The 14,584-nt window shown below is 43.8% G+C and overlaps 1 protein-coding gene across 4 annotated transcripts in view; it reads right to left on the reverse strand.

The window, feature by feature from the left end:
• The window catches only part of LOC132816543 (interleukin-5 receptor subunit alpha-like), a 60,375-nt gene that overhangs the window by 21,565 nt on the left and 24,226 nt on the right, over window positions 1-14,584 (reverse strand). For 2 of the 4 annotated variants that reach the window (XM_060826286.1, XM_060826283.1), the window contains exons 3-6: window positions 14,089-14,234; window positions 8,384-8,525; window positions 5,592-5,712; window positions 3,068-3,249 (exon numbers count right to left, since the gene is read on the reverse strand). In XM_060826286.1, the coding sequence (XP_060682269.1) occupies window positions 3,068-3,249; window positions 5,592-5,712; window positions 8,384-8,525; window positions 14,089-14,234 (591 nt within the window). The remainder of the gene's footprint in view (window positions 1-3,067; window positions 3,250-5,591; window positions 5,713-8,383; window positions 8,526-14,088; window positions 14,235-14,584) is intronic. The other 2 variants (XM_060826284.1, XM_060826285.1) reach the window with 2 other exon arrangements.

A 14,584-nucleotide genomic window follows, 5' to 3' on the forward strand; every position in this document is an offset into this window, starting at 1 on the left:
GTTAGGCCACTTTTGGAGTATTGTGTAATTTGTTTGGTCTCCCTGCTATGGGAAAGACGTTTCCTTGGATTGGGGGAGTTCAAAACTAGAGGGCATAGGCTTAGTGTGAGCGGGGAAAAATTTAAAAGGGTCCTAAGGGTCTTGGTGCAAAGAATGATATGTGTATGGAATGAGCTGCTGGAGGAAGTGGTGGAGGCTGGTACAATTACACCATTTAAAAGGCATTAGGATGAGCATACGAATGGGAAGGTTTAGAAGGATATGGGCTAAATGCTGGCAAATAGGAGTAAATTTATCTCAGATATTTGATCGGCATGGAACAGTTGAACCGAAGGGTCTGTTTCTGTGCTGTACATCTCTAAGTCTCCTAAGTATTTTAAATGTTCAATAAAGTCTGTCTTTCTTCTCAATTCCAATGAATCTAGGCCTAACCTACCACCCCCTCTAACCTGCCCAGCCTCTCAACTCAGCAGGTCAGGCAGTATCTGTGGAGAGAAATCTTCGGGTAAAAAATGAGGTCTGCAGATGCTGGAGATCACAGTTGAAAATGTGTTGCTGGTTAAAGCACAGCAGGTCAGGCAGCATCCAAGGAACAGGAAATTTGATGTTTCGGGCATAAGCCTTTCATCAGGAATGAGGAGATTCCTATTCCTGTTGCTTTAACCAGCAACACATTTTCATCTGTGGAGAGAAAGCAGAGTTAACATTTTGGGCCCAGTGACACTTCTTCAGAACTGATTTCCTGCATCTGCAGTTCTTTCAATTTTTTTTTAAACAGGAAGTAGAGTTAAATAATGAAGGGTGCGACACTTGAGTTCGAGATGAGGGCAAATTCCTCTGCTCAGAGGATTGTGAATGTTGGAACTCTTTACCACAGAAGGCTGTGGAATTTCAGATTTTGAGTGTGTTTAACATTGAGATTAATATGTTTCGGATTACTCATGATGTATCGGGTAATGGGGATGTGGTGAGTAAAAGACTCTGAAATGTTTGACCAAATTATATCATATTGAATAGCAGGGCAGGCTTATTTGGCATTCTCCTATTCTTCTGTTCTGAAGGTCAAGATCTGGAATCTCATTCCCAGCAGCTTTTTCTTCCCAGAGTTGTTGGGCAGATTTTTGCTACATTTGTGGTGGGAGAATTTGACTCCTTAATCTCTCGAACAGGCAGTACTGCAGATAATGCTGACGATGTGTATTCATTAGTAGGTTGTGATATTATTGGTTTCAGAACTCTGATAACTTTGATTTTGGTGTCCCTTTAGGAAGGATGTGAAACTTGAAAGGGTTCAGAAAAGATGTTGCCAGGTTTGGAGGATTTGACCTAGAGGGAGAGGATAAATAGGCTGGGGCAGTTTTCCCTGGAGCATCGAAGGCTGAGGGGTGAATTTGCAGAGGTTTATAAAATCATGAGGGGCGTGGATAGGGTAAATAGACAAGGTCTTTTCCTTGGGGTGGGGGAGTCCAGAACTAGTGGGCACTTTAGGGTGAGAGGGGGAGAAATTTAAAATGGACCTAAGTTTTTCACGCAGAGGGTGGTGTGTGGATGGATGAGGTAGAGGCTGGTACAATTACAACATTTAAAAGGCATCTGGATGGGTACAGAATAGGGAAGGTTTAGACGGATAGGGACCAAGTGCTGACAAATAAAAATGGATTAGTTTGGGATATCTGGTCAGCATGGATGCTTTGGACCAAAGGTCTGATTCTGTGGTGTACATCTCCATGACTTTTTTAAAAAATTCATTCATGGAACATGGGCATCACTGGCTAGGCAACATTTTTTGTCCATCCCTAATTACACAGAGTGCAGTTAAGAGTAAAAAGTGAGGTCTCCAGATGCTGGAGATCAGAGCTGAAAATGTGTTGCTGGTTAAAGCACAGCAGGTTAGGCAGCATCCAAGGAACAGGAAATTCGACGTTTTGGGCAAAAGCCCTTCATCATGCAGTTAAGAGTCAATCACATGTGTCTGGAGTCATGTCTAGGCCAGAATGGCAGTTTCCTTTCTTAAAGGGCATTAGTGAACCAGATGGGTTTTTCCCCAAGAATTGGTAATTGATTTGTAATCATCGTTAGATTCTTAATTCCAGATATTTATTGAATTACAAATCCCACCATGGCAGGATTTGCACCTGAGTCCACAGAACACTATCTGGGTTGCTGGATTAACAGCCCAGCGATAATACCATTAGGCTAACGCCTCCCCTATTATCTAGAACTGTCTATGGACTGAATGAATCAACAAGAGATAAATTATTACACACAGCAATTAACTCCGGAATAAATAGTTAAAGAATAAATTATTACACATGGCAATTAAGTCCGGAATAAATAGTTAAAGAATAAAAAAACAAGATGTTACAGAGTCTGAGTTATTAGCCGTGCCTTGGGGAGATTACATAAACAAAACTGCTTTGACAACTGCCTGATAAATTGGATACTTTACTACCACAAAGGTCAACAGACTGCTCTGTAGAAGAGTTTAAAGAGTTAGACACAGGAAAGATGTATCTTCAAACTGACAGTCAGTGCCAAATGCAACAAGGAACAAAGAAACTACTTTTGATAAGAAAGCCAGCTACAGAGGTTGCAGTATCTCGGATGAAAGAAATCATCGGTATACCACCCCGATTCCGAAGGATGAAAATTTATACAAGGATCAAACAACAGAAGCCTCCTGTGGAATTTCAAAGGAAGATACTGCACAAGGTTCCAATCCTGGAGAGACAGACCACCATCAGTTGAAGCCCTGGCCAGATTTCACCATTAAGCGGGCAATAGCTAAGTTGCGTCACGAGCTTATACATGTTACCAGAGGGGGTCTAATATTTGATTGGATAAAATTTGAAATATTGTTTCAGTACTGGATTGTCTGTGAGATTTCTTACTAAGTCGCCAAATTAAAGGCAATTAATCCACAAAAAAGGCTAAGCTACAATATATTCATACATAGCCATGGACATCACTTAACGGTGATATGGGACAAGAAACATTGATTGCATCTTGATTAACATTTATCTACATTTGAAAAGCTCTGAATGGAAAGAAAGACATTGTGACTTACGGTAGGTGGCTGGAAAAATGTTTCTGCAGTACGGTAATTTTGTCTTGTTGCTCAATTCACTAACACAAATGTTCACCTCAGTGAGCAAGTGCTCTTCATATTTATGACCATAGCAGGCAACATTTCTCTTTCCATTGCTCTGATAATGTGTGCAGTTCTTTACATCATCTGCATATGCTTTCCTTGAAAAGATAACATTTGAGCAATAAATTCCTTCATACTGTGACCAATAGTTAGAAAGGCTGCTGGACAAGTGAACAAGAAGAGTAAAAAATGGACAGATAATAAGCAAGATTTTAAATTCAATTCAGGTGATGGTGGATTCTTCACTGGCTTGTAGTCACAATCCTGACCCTGGGCCATTTGCAATGATTACGATGATGGTGGTGTGTGTGTGTGTGTGTGTGTGTGTGTGTGTGTGTGTGTGTGTGTGTGTGTGTGTGTGTGTGTGTGTGTGTGTATGTGTGTGTGTGTGAGAGAGAGATGGTGGGGGTGGTTGACAGGAAGTGTCAAAGTTTGATCAACTGTCCACTAGGAAGTGGTGGGCAACCAATGAAGATCAATTCTTGTTCATTGGACAGTCTATTATGGTCCCACCTTCACATTGGCACTAATTCCCAACTCACATTGACCCTCCTCCAGTCCAACTCAACGTGATGGTTTCAGACTGAGAATGGTTTCACAGAGTTTTCCAACAACATGAGCCAACCTGGATAGGGTCAATAGGGCGAAACTGTTCCTGCTTGTAAATGGGAAAAGAGTGAGAGGGCATAGAGTTAAAATGATATGCAAAGTGAGGATGCCATGAGAAAAGAAAGATAGTTAGGGTGTGGAATGCACTGTCTGGAAATGTGTTGAAGGCCAGTTAAATTGAGGCATTCAGGAGGCCATTGAATGATTATTTGGATAGAAGCAGTATCCAAGGACATGGGGAAAAGGCAAGTGATTGGCACGAGGTAATAGAACGAGTACAAGTCAGATGGGCCAAATGGTCTCCTTCTGTGTCATAACAGTTCAATGACTCTGGGAAAGGGGCTGGGGGTGGGGGGGGGCGGGGTTCGATGATGAACTTCACTGGGACCACTCCCCACTATCTAGGGTTGGTCCTCCAGGATTAGCATGCAGTCAGCTGTGATTCTTTTAAAAAAACACATAAATAAACTCTTTCACTTGTCCCTCGCAGTGTCCGTCCTCACATGAGCTGTCGCCACCTCTCATTCATCCCCAGGCAGTGTGGACCCTCCCGAAATCAATGATTCAGTGGTAAACCCAAAACCGAGCTTTTAATAGTATAAAAAGATTAGAAAATGCAAGTGGGTGTGCAATGCATATCGTTTGGGGCCAGGATTTAATAACTGCATTTGAAATCGTGAAACATTCTGATGTAGTGTGTACAGAGAGATCATTAACTGTGATTTCTCTCCACAGATGCTGCCAGAACTGCTGAAAATTTCCAGCAGTTTCTGTTTTTGTTTCAGATTTCCAATGTCCACAGTTCTTTCCATATTTTAGAGGGATTTCCTATTCTGGAGAACAGCAAACTAGAGACTGCCAGTATAAATTAATCACCAATAAATCCAACTGAGGGTTTACGGGGAATGTTTTTACTCATGAAATGGCAAGAATGTGGAAATTACTACCATAAGGAGTAATACAGGTATCAATGAATATAAGGTGCAGCTAGACAAGCAGATAGGGAAGGTAAGTTTAGAGGACTGCATTTAAATGAGGAAAGATAGGTGCAGGTTCAAAAAGAACATACTGGCATGGACTGGTTGGGTTTAATGTCTTGCTTCTTTGCCTTAAAAATTCAAAAATTTATCTAAACAATATCTAGACAAAAATAAGACAATAGCATTGTAAGAGTAATACACACAGAAACAGATCCTTTGATACAACCAGTCTAAGCCAACCATAATTGCAAACTAGTCCCACCCGCCTGCTCCTGGTCCATATCCCTCTAAATCTTTCCTGTTCATGAACTTATCCAAATGTCTTAAACGTTCTAACAGTACGCACATCCACCACTTCCATTGGAAGTCCATCCCGCGTATAAACCGCTCTATTTGCAAAACGGTTGCTCCTCATGTTCTTTTAAAATCTTTGTCCTGTCACCTTAAAAACATGCCCCCAGTCTTGAAATTGCCCACCCTAGGGAAAAGATGAATATAATTCAGCTTATCTCTACCCCTCATGATTTTATAAACATCTGTAAGACCAGCCCTTAAACGCTTACACTCCAGTGTAAAATGGCCTATGAATTTTTCTTAACAATGAACTTCACGTCTGAAGGAATGGAAAGTTTATCTTGCTTAATTCTGCAGGCTGCTTGGATAGGTGAGATCCCTGGTTGAAGTTGCCCTATAGTGGTTGCAATTGGTTCTGTCACATATTACAAGTTTATCAGGGGTACAGCTCTAAAATGTTTTCTATTGAAACACTTGTACATAACAATTTAGTTCCTAGATTTAATACAATACTCATAGCAGGAATGCACAATAGATAGATGGAAGGAGATCCTCACCTGTAGGATAAAAAGTATTCTGCATCTGGGGGTGCATCTTCAGCTATGTTCCAAGTGCAGTTCATGTAGGTAGTTCCATAAAAAACACATGTGAGATTGTCAATTGAGGTAAATGCATCACCTGTGTGAGCAAAGTTATTAGAAAAAGAATATAAAATTATGTCTGTAGAATAATCCCTTCTATCCAAAGTCATATTCAGCACCCACCGTAATATCGTGGGATTTCAAAAATGAGAGAATTCATTAGCATGATATCAGTTCTCCCAAAATCATAGAGCCATCAACATGGAAACAGACCCTTCGGCCCAACCAGTCCATGCCAAACATAGTCCCAAACTAAACTAGTTCCAGCTGTCTGCTTCAGGTCCATATCCCTCCAAACCTTTCTTATTCATGTATGTATCTATGTGTCTTAAATGTTGCACCTGTGCCCGCATCCACCATTTCCTCAGAAAGTTTATTCTGCATCTTCTGTATAAAAAAATTGCCCCTCATGTCTTTTGTTTAAATCTGTCTCCTCTCACCTTAAAAATATGCCCCATTGTCTTGAATAACCCCATCCTAGGGAAAAAAAGACAAACCAATAGCATTAACTCTATTTATACCCCTTATGATTTTATAAATCTCTATAAGGTCACCTTCCAACCTCCTACATGACAGGGAAAAACGTCCCAGCCTTTCTTTATAACTCAAATCTCTCACACCTGGCAACATGCTGGTAAATCATTTTTGAACGTTCTTTAGCTTAATAATATACTTCTTATAATAGGCCAAACAGAACTGGACACAGTACTCCAGAATGGGCCTTACTAATGCCCTATAACAACCTCAACATGACTTCCCAACTCAAAAGGCTGAGCAATGAAGGTACTTTTTTGACCACCCTGTGGCACAAACTACAAAAAGTTAAACCTGAACCTTTAGGTCCCTCTGTTCTACCATACTAATCAAAATCCTACCATTAGTTCTATAAGTCTTGCCCTCTTTGTTGTTCCAAAATGCGATACCATACATCTATCCAAGTTGATCACCATCTGCCATTTTTCAGCCCATTGACCCACTTGATGATGACCCCTTTGTAATCTTAGAAAATCTTCCTCACTCTATTAACACTTCAACTGTCTCCAAAGTGACCATAGCTTAAAGCTCCTGGGTATGGTGATACCTGAGGGAGTCATTAGGTGGCACAATGGATTGGTGTCATGACCTGGAATCTGATTAAATCTAAAATCTTGTTTACGTAAATGAAAGCATGCTCCAGTAATGGTTGAAGAAATATCCCACATTTAATCATCATCCCTAAAAATGCCAGAAAAGACATTTCTCCCCCATGTAGTACAAGATGAGTATCCCAGACAAAAACTGTCTTTTGGGCTTCTCTGACAGGGATATTGGTTGCAATAGTATTGGCCCAAAACGTCGAATTTCCTGTTCCTTGGATGCTGCCTGACCTGCTGTGCTTTAACCAGCAACACATTTTCAGCTCTGATCTCCAGCATCTGCAGACCTCACTTTTTACTGCAATAGTATTTGTCTGGACATGACTCAGTTGGTAGCCGTCTCAACGCTGATTCCAGGTTCTAAATCTCACTTGGGAGCTGAGCCCAAAAAAAGCTGCAGTACTGAGGGTATGTTTCACTACACAAGTGATTCTGCATGGCTTCCAAAGGGTATTCAGACAAGACTCTCTCTGTCCTCTCAGATTAATGGAAAAGATTCCACTGGCAACACAAACCAGCCATCCAGCCAACTGAGCTAACCACTTCGGGCGGCACAGTGGCTCAGTGATTAACAATGCTGCCTCACAGAGACCCGGGTTCAATTCTCGCCACCGGCAACTGCCTGTGTGGAGTTTGCACATTGTCTACGTGGGTTTCCTCCAGGTGTTTTGATTTCCTCCCACATTCCAAGGATGTGCAGTTTAGGTGAATTGGCCATGCTAAATTGTCCGCAATGTTAGGTGGATTAGCCAGGGGTAAATGTAGGGGAATGAGTCTAGGTGGGTTGCTGTTCGGAGGGTCAGTGTGGACTTGTTAGGCTGAAGGGCCTGTTTCCACACTGTAGAGAATCTAATCTAAAACCTCTGTTCAAATGCTAATCAACACAGAATGTGGCTATTGTCACATTGCCAACTCCCAGGGAATTTTATTTATGCAAATTGGTTGCTGCATTTAATCCATTACAAGACTCGCATTTCAAAAAAATACCTTATTAACTGTAAAGCATTTCTGAGATGTCAGGCGAAAATTACAGGAGATATTGGAATCTGTACTGAAAACAACAAATGCTGGAGATCGCAGCGGGTCAGACAGCATCCATGGAGAGAGCAAGCTAACATTTCGAGTCTAGATGATTCTTCATCAGAGCTAAAGTGAATTGTAGAGGGGCCACCTGTTTTGCTATAGCTGAGGGAAGGATGTGGAGTGTAGAGTGCCAGGGGAGATGTGGTGAAAGAGATGCATTATTTTGTGGCAAGTATAACCTTCCTTCGATAAAATGACCGAAACTGTATCCAGTGTTCCAACTGTGATCTCACCAAGGCTCTTTAGTTGTGTAAGAACACCCAATGCAATTGTAAAAATGAGGCAGCATTAACATGGTGCGCTGGGCGCATGTGAGAAATATCATCACCCGCGCCCCCCCCCCCAACAACAGGCTGTACTTGGTTAACTGGGGAGGCAGGTAATAGATTGCAAAGTTGAGATGGGAGACCTGTTTCTAAGCTTTACAACTGAAAAAAATGTCAATACATAAAATATCCACATAAACAAATTAGTAAAGCAATAACATACGTGATGGATGAAAAATCATTTTAGTCCAATTGCTAGATGTCGCCTTTTCATCACCTTGGGAAAGTTTAACTTGAACAAGTATTCCTCGATGGATTTCCATATTTATTTTCTGTTCATGAGTTTTAATGAGGACATCATTTAACTAGTTCAACAAAAATAAAACAGCTTGAAAGTTACTGATGGCAATGTCAAACTTCAATCTGTGACAGGTAAATGCATGACATAAAGGAGAGAATGGAGTCATAGAGTCATACAGCATGGAAACAGATCCTTTGGCCCAACCGGTCCACACCAACCATGTTCCCAAAGTTACCTAGTCCCACCAGCCTGCACTTCAGCCATATCCCTCCAACGCTTTCCTGTTCATGAACTTATCCAAATGTCTTTTCAATGTTGTAACTGTACCCGCATCCACCACTTCCTCTGGTGATTCATTTCAAACACCAAACACCATCTGTGTAAAAAAGTTACCCTTTTTATGTGCCCTTTTTAAATCTTTCTCCTTTCACTTTAAAAATATGCAGCTTAATTTGGAATGCCATCCTTGAGGTATTAAAAACACCCTTGCCATTCATCTTATTTATGCCACTCATGATTTTATAACCCTCTGTACCTCCTACACTCCAGTGAAAAAATTCTAGTCTTTCCAGTCTATTTTCACATCTAAAACCTTCTCTTCCCAGTAACATGCTGGTAAATCTTTTCTGAGCCCTCTCCAGTTTAATAATATCCTTCCTTTAACAGAGTGACCAGAACTGTAGGCTGTACACCAGAAGAGGCAGCACCAATATCCTATATGACCTCAACATGACATCCCAACTCCTGTACTCAAATGTCTAAGCTGATAGGGTTAGTCAATGACAGAAGAGAGTAGTTTTATTTCAATCATAAGATGTAGGTATCTTTGGCTGGACCAATATTTACTCCCCATCCAATACATGCAGCGTGAATGACAACGATGTGTAACTGTCTCAAGTGGCCAAAAATCAATACTTAGGTTCAAGTTAATAATGGAAACTATTGAACTAAAAATGGATTATAAAGGCAAATAAACAGTAAGTGAGAGACAGATTAAACAATCCCACAACCAATAGAACAGATGTAAGTTCTGCTGGTGCTGCTACATCCATTTGTGAATGGTAGTGGACAATAAATAACTCACTAGAAGAGGAAGTGCCCCAAAATATCCTCAACCTCAATGATTGGAGGGAGGGGCAGCACATAATCTTGGCTTCCTCAAGTAATCCCCAGCATTGCAGATACCAGTCTTCAGCCAGTTCAAATCACTCCACACGATATGAAGAAATGGTTGGAGACCCTGGATACTGCAAGGGCTACTGGCCCTGACAACATTCTGGCAAAGCATTGAAGACTTGTGGTCCAGAATATGCTAGTCCCTTAGCCAAGCTATCCCAGTAGAATTACAACTGGCATCCACCCAACAATGTGTAAAATTGCCCAAGAATGTCCTGTATCTAAAAATAGGACAAATCCAACCTAGCCAATTATTGCCTCATCAGTCTATTCTTGATCATCAGGTGATGGAAGGTGTCATCAATGGAGATATCAAGCAGTACTTCCTTGATAATAACCTGCTCAATGACACCCAGTTTGGATTCTGCCTTGGACAAAGGAGTTGAATTCCTAAGGTGAGATGAGAGTGACTGTCCTTGACATCAAGGCTGCATTTGACTGAGTATCGTCAATGAGCCCTGGCAAAATTGTAGTCAATGGGAATCAAGGGGTAGATTCTCCATTAATTGGAGACATAGCTGTCACATAGGAAGATGGTTGTAGTTGCTGAAAGTCAGTCATCTCAGCTCTAGGACATCTCTGCAGGAGTTCCTTAGAGTAGTGTCCTAGGCTCAACCACCTTAAGGTGCTTCATTAAGGACCTTCCCTCTAGCATAAACTCAGAGGTGAGGATGTTTGCTGATGATTTCACAATGCTCAGTACCATTCATGACTCCTCAGATACTAAAGCAGTCCATTGACTGATTTATTGCTGTCACATGCATCGAGATACAGTGAAAAGTGTTGTTCCGTGTGCTATATGGGCACTATACTGTACTATACGAAATGTATCAAGGTAGCAGAGCAGAGTAAAGAATACAGAGGAACCTCGACTATCCGAATCCCAATTATCCAAAAATCGGATTATCCGAAGGAGATTGCGAGGTCGCGATAGAAACATTACATCAAAGACGGGCTTCCAACAGTGATCGCTTCTTTTGTTTACAATGATTAAACAGGCATTGTCTCCAAATGACTGACCTCCCACCCTCACTCTCTCCCCACACTTTCCCTGGAGTTCCACACAGGGGTGACCCTAAACCACCCCTTCCCCACATAATCTCTCCAACATTGTCTGTACAGGGCAAAGGTGGAACCTGTTAAAAAGTTGCAGGAGGTGTTGAACTGTGTTGGGGGTGAGGTGAGGTGTTGGGGATGAGGGGCAGTGTTGCATGAGGTTGGGGTGGGGAGGAGGTGTTGGGTGGGGTTGGATGGGGTTGGGGTCGAGGGGAGGTTTTCGGGGCGGGGGTGGTGTTGCATGGGGTTGGAGCAGGGGGAGGTGTTGGGCAGGGTTGGACTGGGTTAGGAGTGAGGTGAGGTGTTGGGGGTGGGGGGTTCTGTGTTGCGTGAGGTTGGGGTGGGGGGAAGTGTTGGGCAGGGTTGGACAGGATTGGGGTTCAGGTGAGGTGTTGGGGACAAGGGGCGATGTTGCATGAGGTTGGGGTGCGGGGAGGTGGTGGGGGCGGGGGACAGTGTTTCATGAGGTTGGGTAGGGGGAGATGTTGGGCAGGGTTGGACAGGGTTGGGGGTGAGGTGAGGTGTTGGGGAAGAGGGGCGGTGTTGCATGAGGTTGGGGTGGGGGGAGGTGTTGGGCGGGGTTGGATGGGGTTGGGGGTGAGGTGAGGTGTTGGGGACTAGGGGCAGTGTTGCATGAGGTTGGGGGGAGGTATTGGGCTGGGTTGGATGGGGTTGGGGGTGAGGGGAAGTGTTGGGGGCGTGGGGCACTGTTGCATGGGGTTGGGGTGGGGGGAGGTGTTGTGCAGGGTTGGATGGGGTTGGGGCGGGGGGAGGTGTTGGGCAGGGTTGTACGGTGTTAGGAGTGAGGTGAGGTGTTGGGGTGGGGACGGTGTTGCATGAGTTTGGGGTGGGGGGAAGTGTTGGGCAGGGTTGGACAGGATTGGGGTTGAGGTGAGGTGTTGGAGACAAGGGGCGGTGTTGCATGAGGTTGGGGCAGGGGGAGATGTTGGGCAGGGTTGGACAGGGTTGGGGGTGAGGTGAGGTGTTGGGGAAGAGGGACAGTGTTGCATGAGGTTGGGGCGGGGGGAGGCGTTGGGCGGGGTTGGATGGGGTTGGGGGTGAGGTGAGGTGTTGGGGACAAGAGGCGGTGTTGCATGAGGTTGGGGGGGAGGTATTGGGCGGGGTTGGATGGGGTTGGGGGTGAGGGGAAGTGTTGGGGGCGTGGTGTGCTGTTGCATGGGGTTGGGGTGGGGGGAGGTGTTGTGCAGGGTTGGATGGGGTTGGGGCGGGGGGAGGTGTTGCATGGGGTTAGGGCAGGGGAGGTGTTGGGAGGGGTTGGATGGGGTTAGGGCAGGGAGAGGTGTTGGGCCTGGTTGGACGGGGTTGGGGCAGGGGTAGTGTTGCTTGGTGTTGGGGCAGGGGTAGTGTTGCTTGGTGTTGGAGGAAGGGAGCGGTGTTGGTGGTGAGGTCTCACACACTGTGCTGCTGCTGCTGCTGCAGTCTCCTGAACGGGAAGCAGACTTTAAAAACTCCGAGCCCCAGAGGAAAGGCACTGAATCGATTAACCAAATAATCGATTATCCGAGCGAAGTACTGCCCGCCCATCATGTTTGGATAATTGAGCTTCCCCTGTGCAGTGTTACAGCTGCAGTGACAGAGACCTGAACTAACTTTGAAAGGCCTGTTCAAAAGTCTGATAATGGGGGAAGAAGCTGTTCGTGAATCTGTCTGTACATGTATTCAAACATTTATTTCTTCTGCCTAACAGAAGAGGGTGGAAGAGAGTATAACCTGGGGTGGTAGAGGTCTTTGATTGTGTTGGTTGCTTTCCTGAAGCAGTAGGAAGTGTAAATGGAGTCGATGGATGGGAGCTGAAAATGTGTTGCTGGAAAAGCGCAGCAGGTCAGGCAGCATCCAAGGAGCAGGAGAATCGACGTTTCGGGCATAAGCCCTTCTTCAGGAATCCTGAAGAAGGGCTTATGCCCGAAACGTCGATTCTCCTGTTCCTTGGATGCTGCCTGACCTGCTGCGCTTTTCCAGCAACACATTTTCAGCTCTGATCTCCAGCATCTGCAGTCCTCACTTTCTTCTCAATGGACGGGAGGCTGGCTTGCGCGATGGACTGGGCTGTTTTCATGACTCTCTGTACTTTCATGTGATCTTGGGAAGACCAGTTGCCATACAACACTGTGATACATCCAGATAGGATGCTGTCTATGGTTCCCACACAGGTTATAGTCCCACAGGTTTATTCGGAAGCACTAGCTTTTGGAGCACTGCTCCTTCATCAGGTAGTTGTGGAGGTGAAGACCATGCTCACAGAAGTTCTAGCCAAAGGAATCCCGTGTCATGGAGATGTGATACATTAAACAATTTCAGGCAATGACCAACATGAGAGAATCAAACAATTGCCCTTGATACTCAACGGCATTACCATAACTGAATCCTCCACTTTCAACATCCTGAACATTACCATTGACCAGAGAACAAACCAGAATAGCCACATAAATATAGTGCTTACTAGAGCAGGGCAGACGCTAGGAAAACTGCAGCGAGTTATTCACTTCCTGACTCCCCAAAGTTCACCATGTCCAAGTCAGGAATATGATGGAATATTCTCCAGTTGTCTGAATGTGTACAAGTCCAACAACACTCAAGAAGTTCGATACCATCCAGGAAAAAGCAGTCCGCTTGATTGGCACCATCAGTAAGCATTCACTTCCTCCACCACTGATACTCAATAGCAGTAAGGGGTATATAAAATGCATGGCAGAAATTCACCAAGGATTACTAGGCAATACCTTCAGAATCTCGTTTCCACCAGGTGCTCTGATTTTCTCCCACAATCCAAAGATGTGCAGGTTAGGTGAATTGGCCATGCGAAATTGCCTATAGTGTTCAGGGATGTGTAGGTTAGGTACATTAGTCAGGGGTAAATGTAGAATAATGGGGTGGGGGAATGGGTCTGGGTGGGTTACACTTTGGAGGGCGGGAGAGGAATTGTTGGGCCAAATGGCCTGTTTCTACACTGTAGGGATTCTATGATTCTGTGAACTGACAGCTACTGTCATCTAGAAACACAAAGGAAACAGATACATGGGCATACCAGCAGCTGCAGGTTCCTGTCCAAGCCACTTGCCATTCTGAATTGGACATATATTGCCTTTCCTTCACTGTTAAATCTTGAAACTCTTGGTTTCTGCCCACACAATATGAACTGTGGCTATTCAAGAAGGCAGCTCACTACCACATTCTCCAGGGCAACTAGAGATGGACAATAAATACTGGCCCAGCCCAAGATGCCCACATCCAATGAAAGCATACATTTAAACAAAAACGCACTAAACCTTTCAGCTTAAAAGATAGGACTTTATAGGACAGAAAAAGCCCATTTCTTTCAATATGGCCATTCCAAAAATTCAAAGATAGAGACTCAAGGTTTGTACAGTGCCTACCGTTTCATTCTTTTTATCCAGATAACTGCTGCGAAACCGGTAATAGGTATCATTATATGTACAATTGCAGCTTCCACTCCAGGACACAATGTGCTCTCCCAAACGACCACGGGCGAGTTTAATATCCGTAGGTGGATTCGACTTAACTTGATAAAATAATGCAAACAGGGTTAATAAGGGATGGTGTATTGTTGATAAATGGAACACGCACTTGACCTATGATGGACTCCCAAAATGAACCAACAGCGTATTGGATTCGAAGTCGGACATCATAAATAATTTAAAATGAAAATCTTATTTGCCTGTTTTATTGTGCCTTGTGAAGGAAAGTGACAACCTTGGACCTTTTGTCAAGTTGGCAGCTCCAGTGTAACATAAGCTAACCTGAAAAGAATAAGGTGAACTGTGTCTGATAGTGGGGAGACAATATTACTGGCTTTTCTTTATAATGAACACCAAAATCTAAATGTTGTGCTTCTCGTGGATGAGAAAGGAT

Source organism: Hemiscyllium ocellatum, chromosome 6 (genome assembly GCF_020745735.1).
Source record: "Hemiscyllium ocellatum isolate sHemOce1 chromosome 6, sHemOce1.pat.X.cur, whole genome shotgun sequence".
NCBI lineage: Eukaryota > Metazoa > Chordata > Chondrichthyes > Orectolobiformes > Hemiscylliidae > Hemiscyllium > Hemiscyllium ocellatum.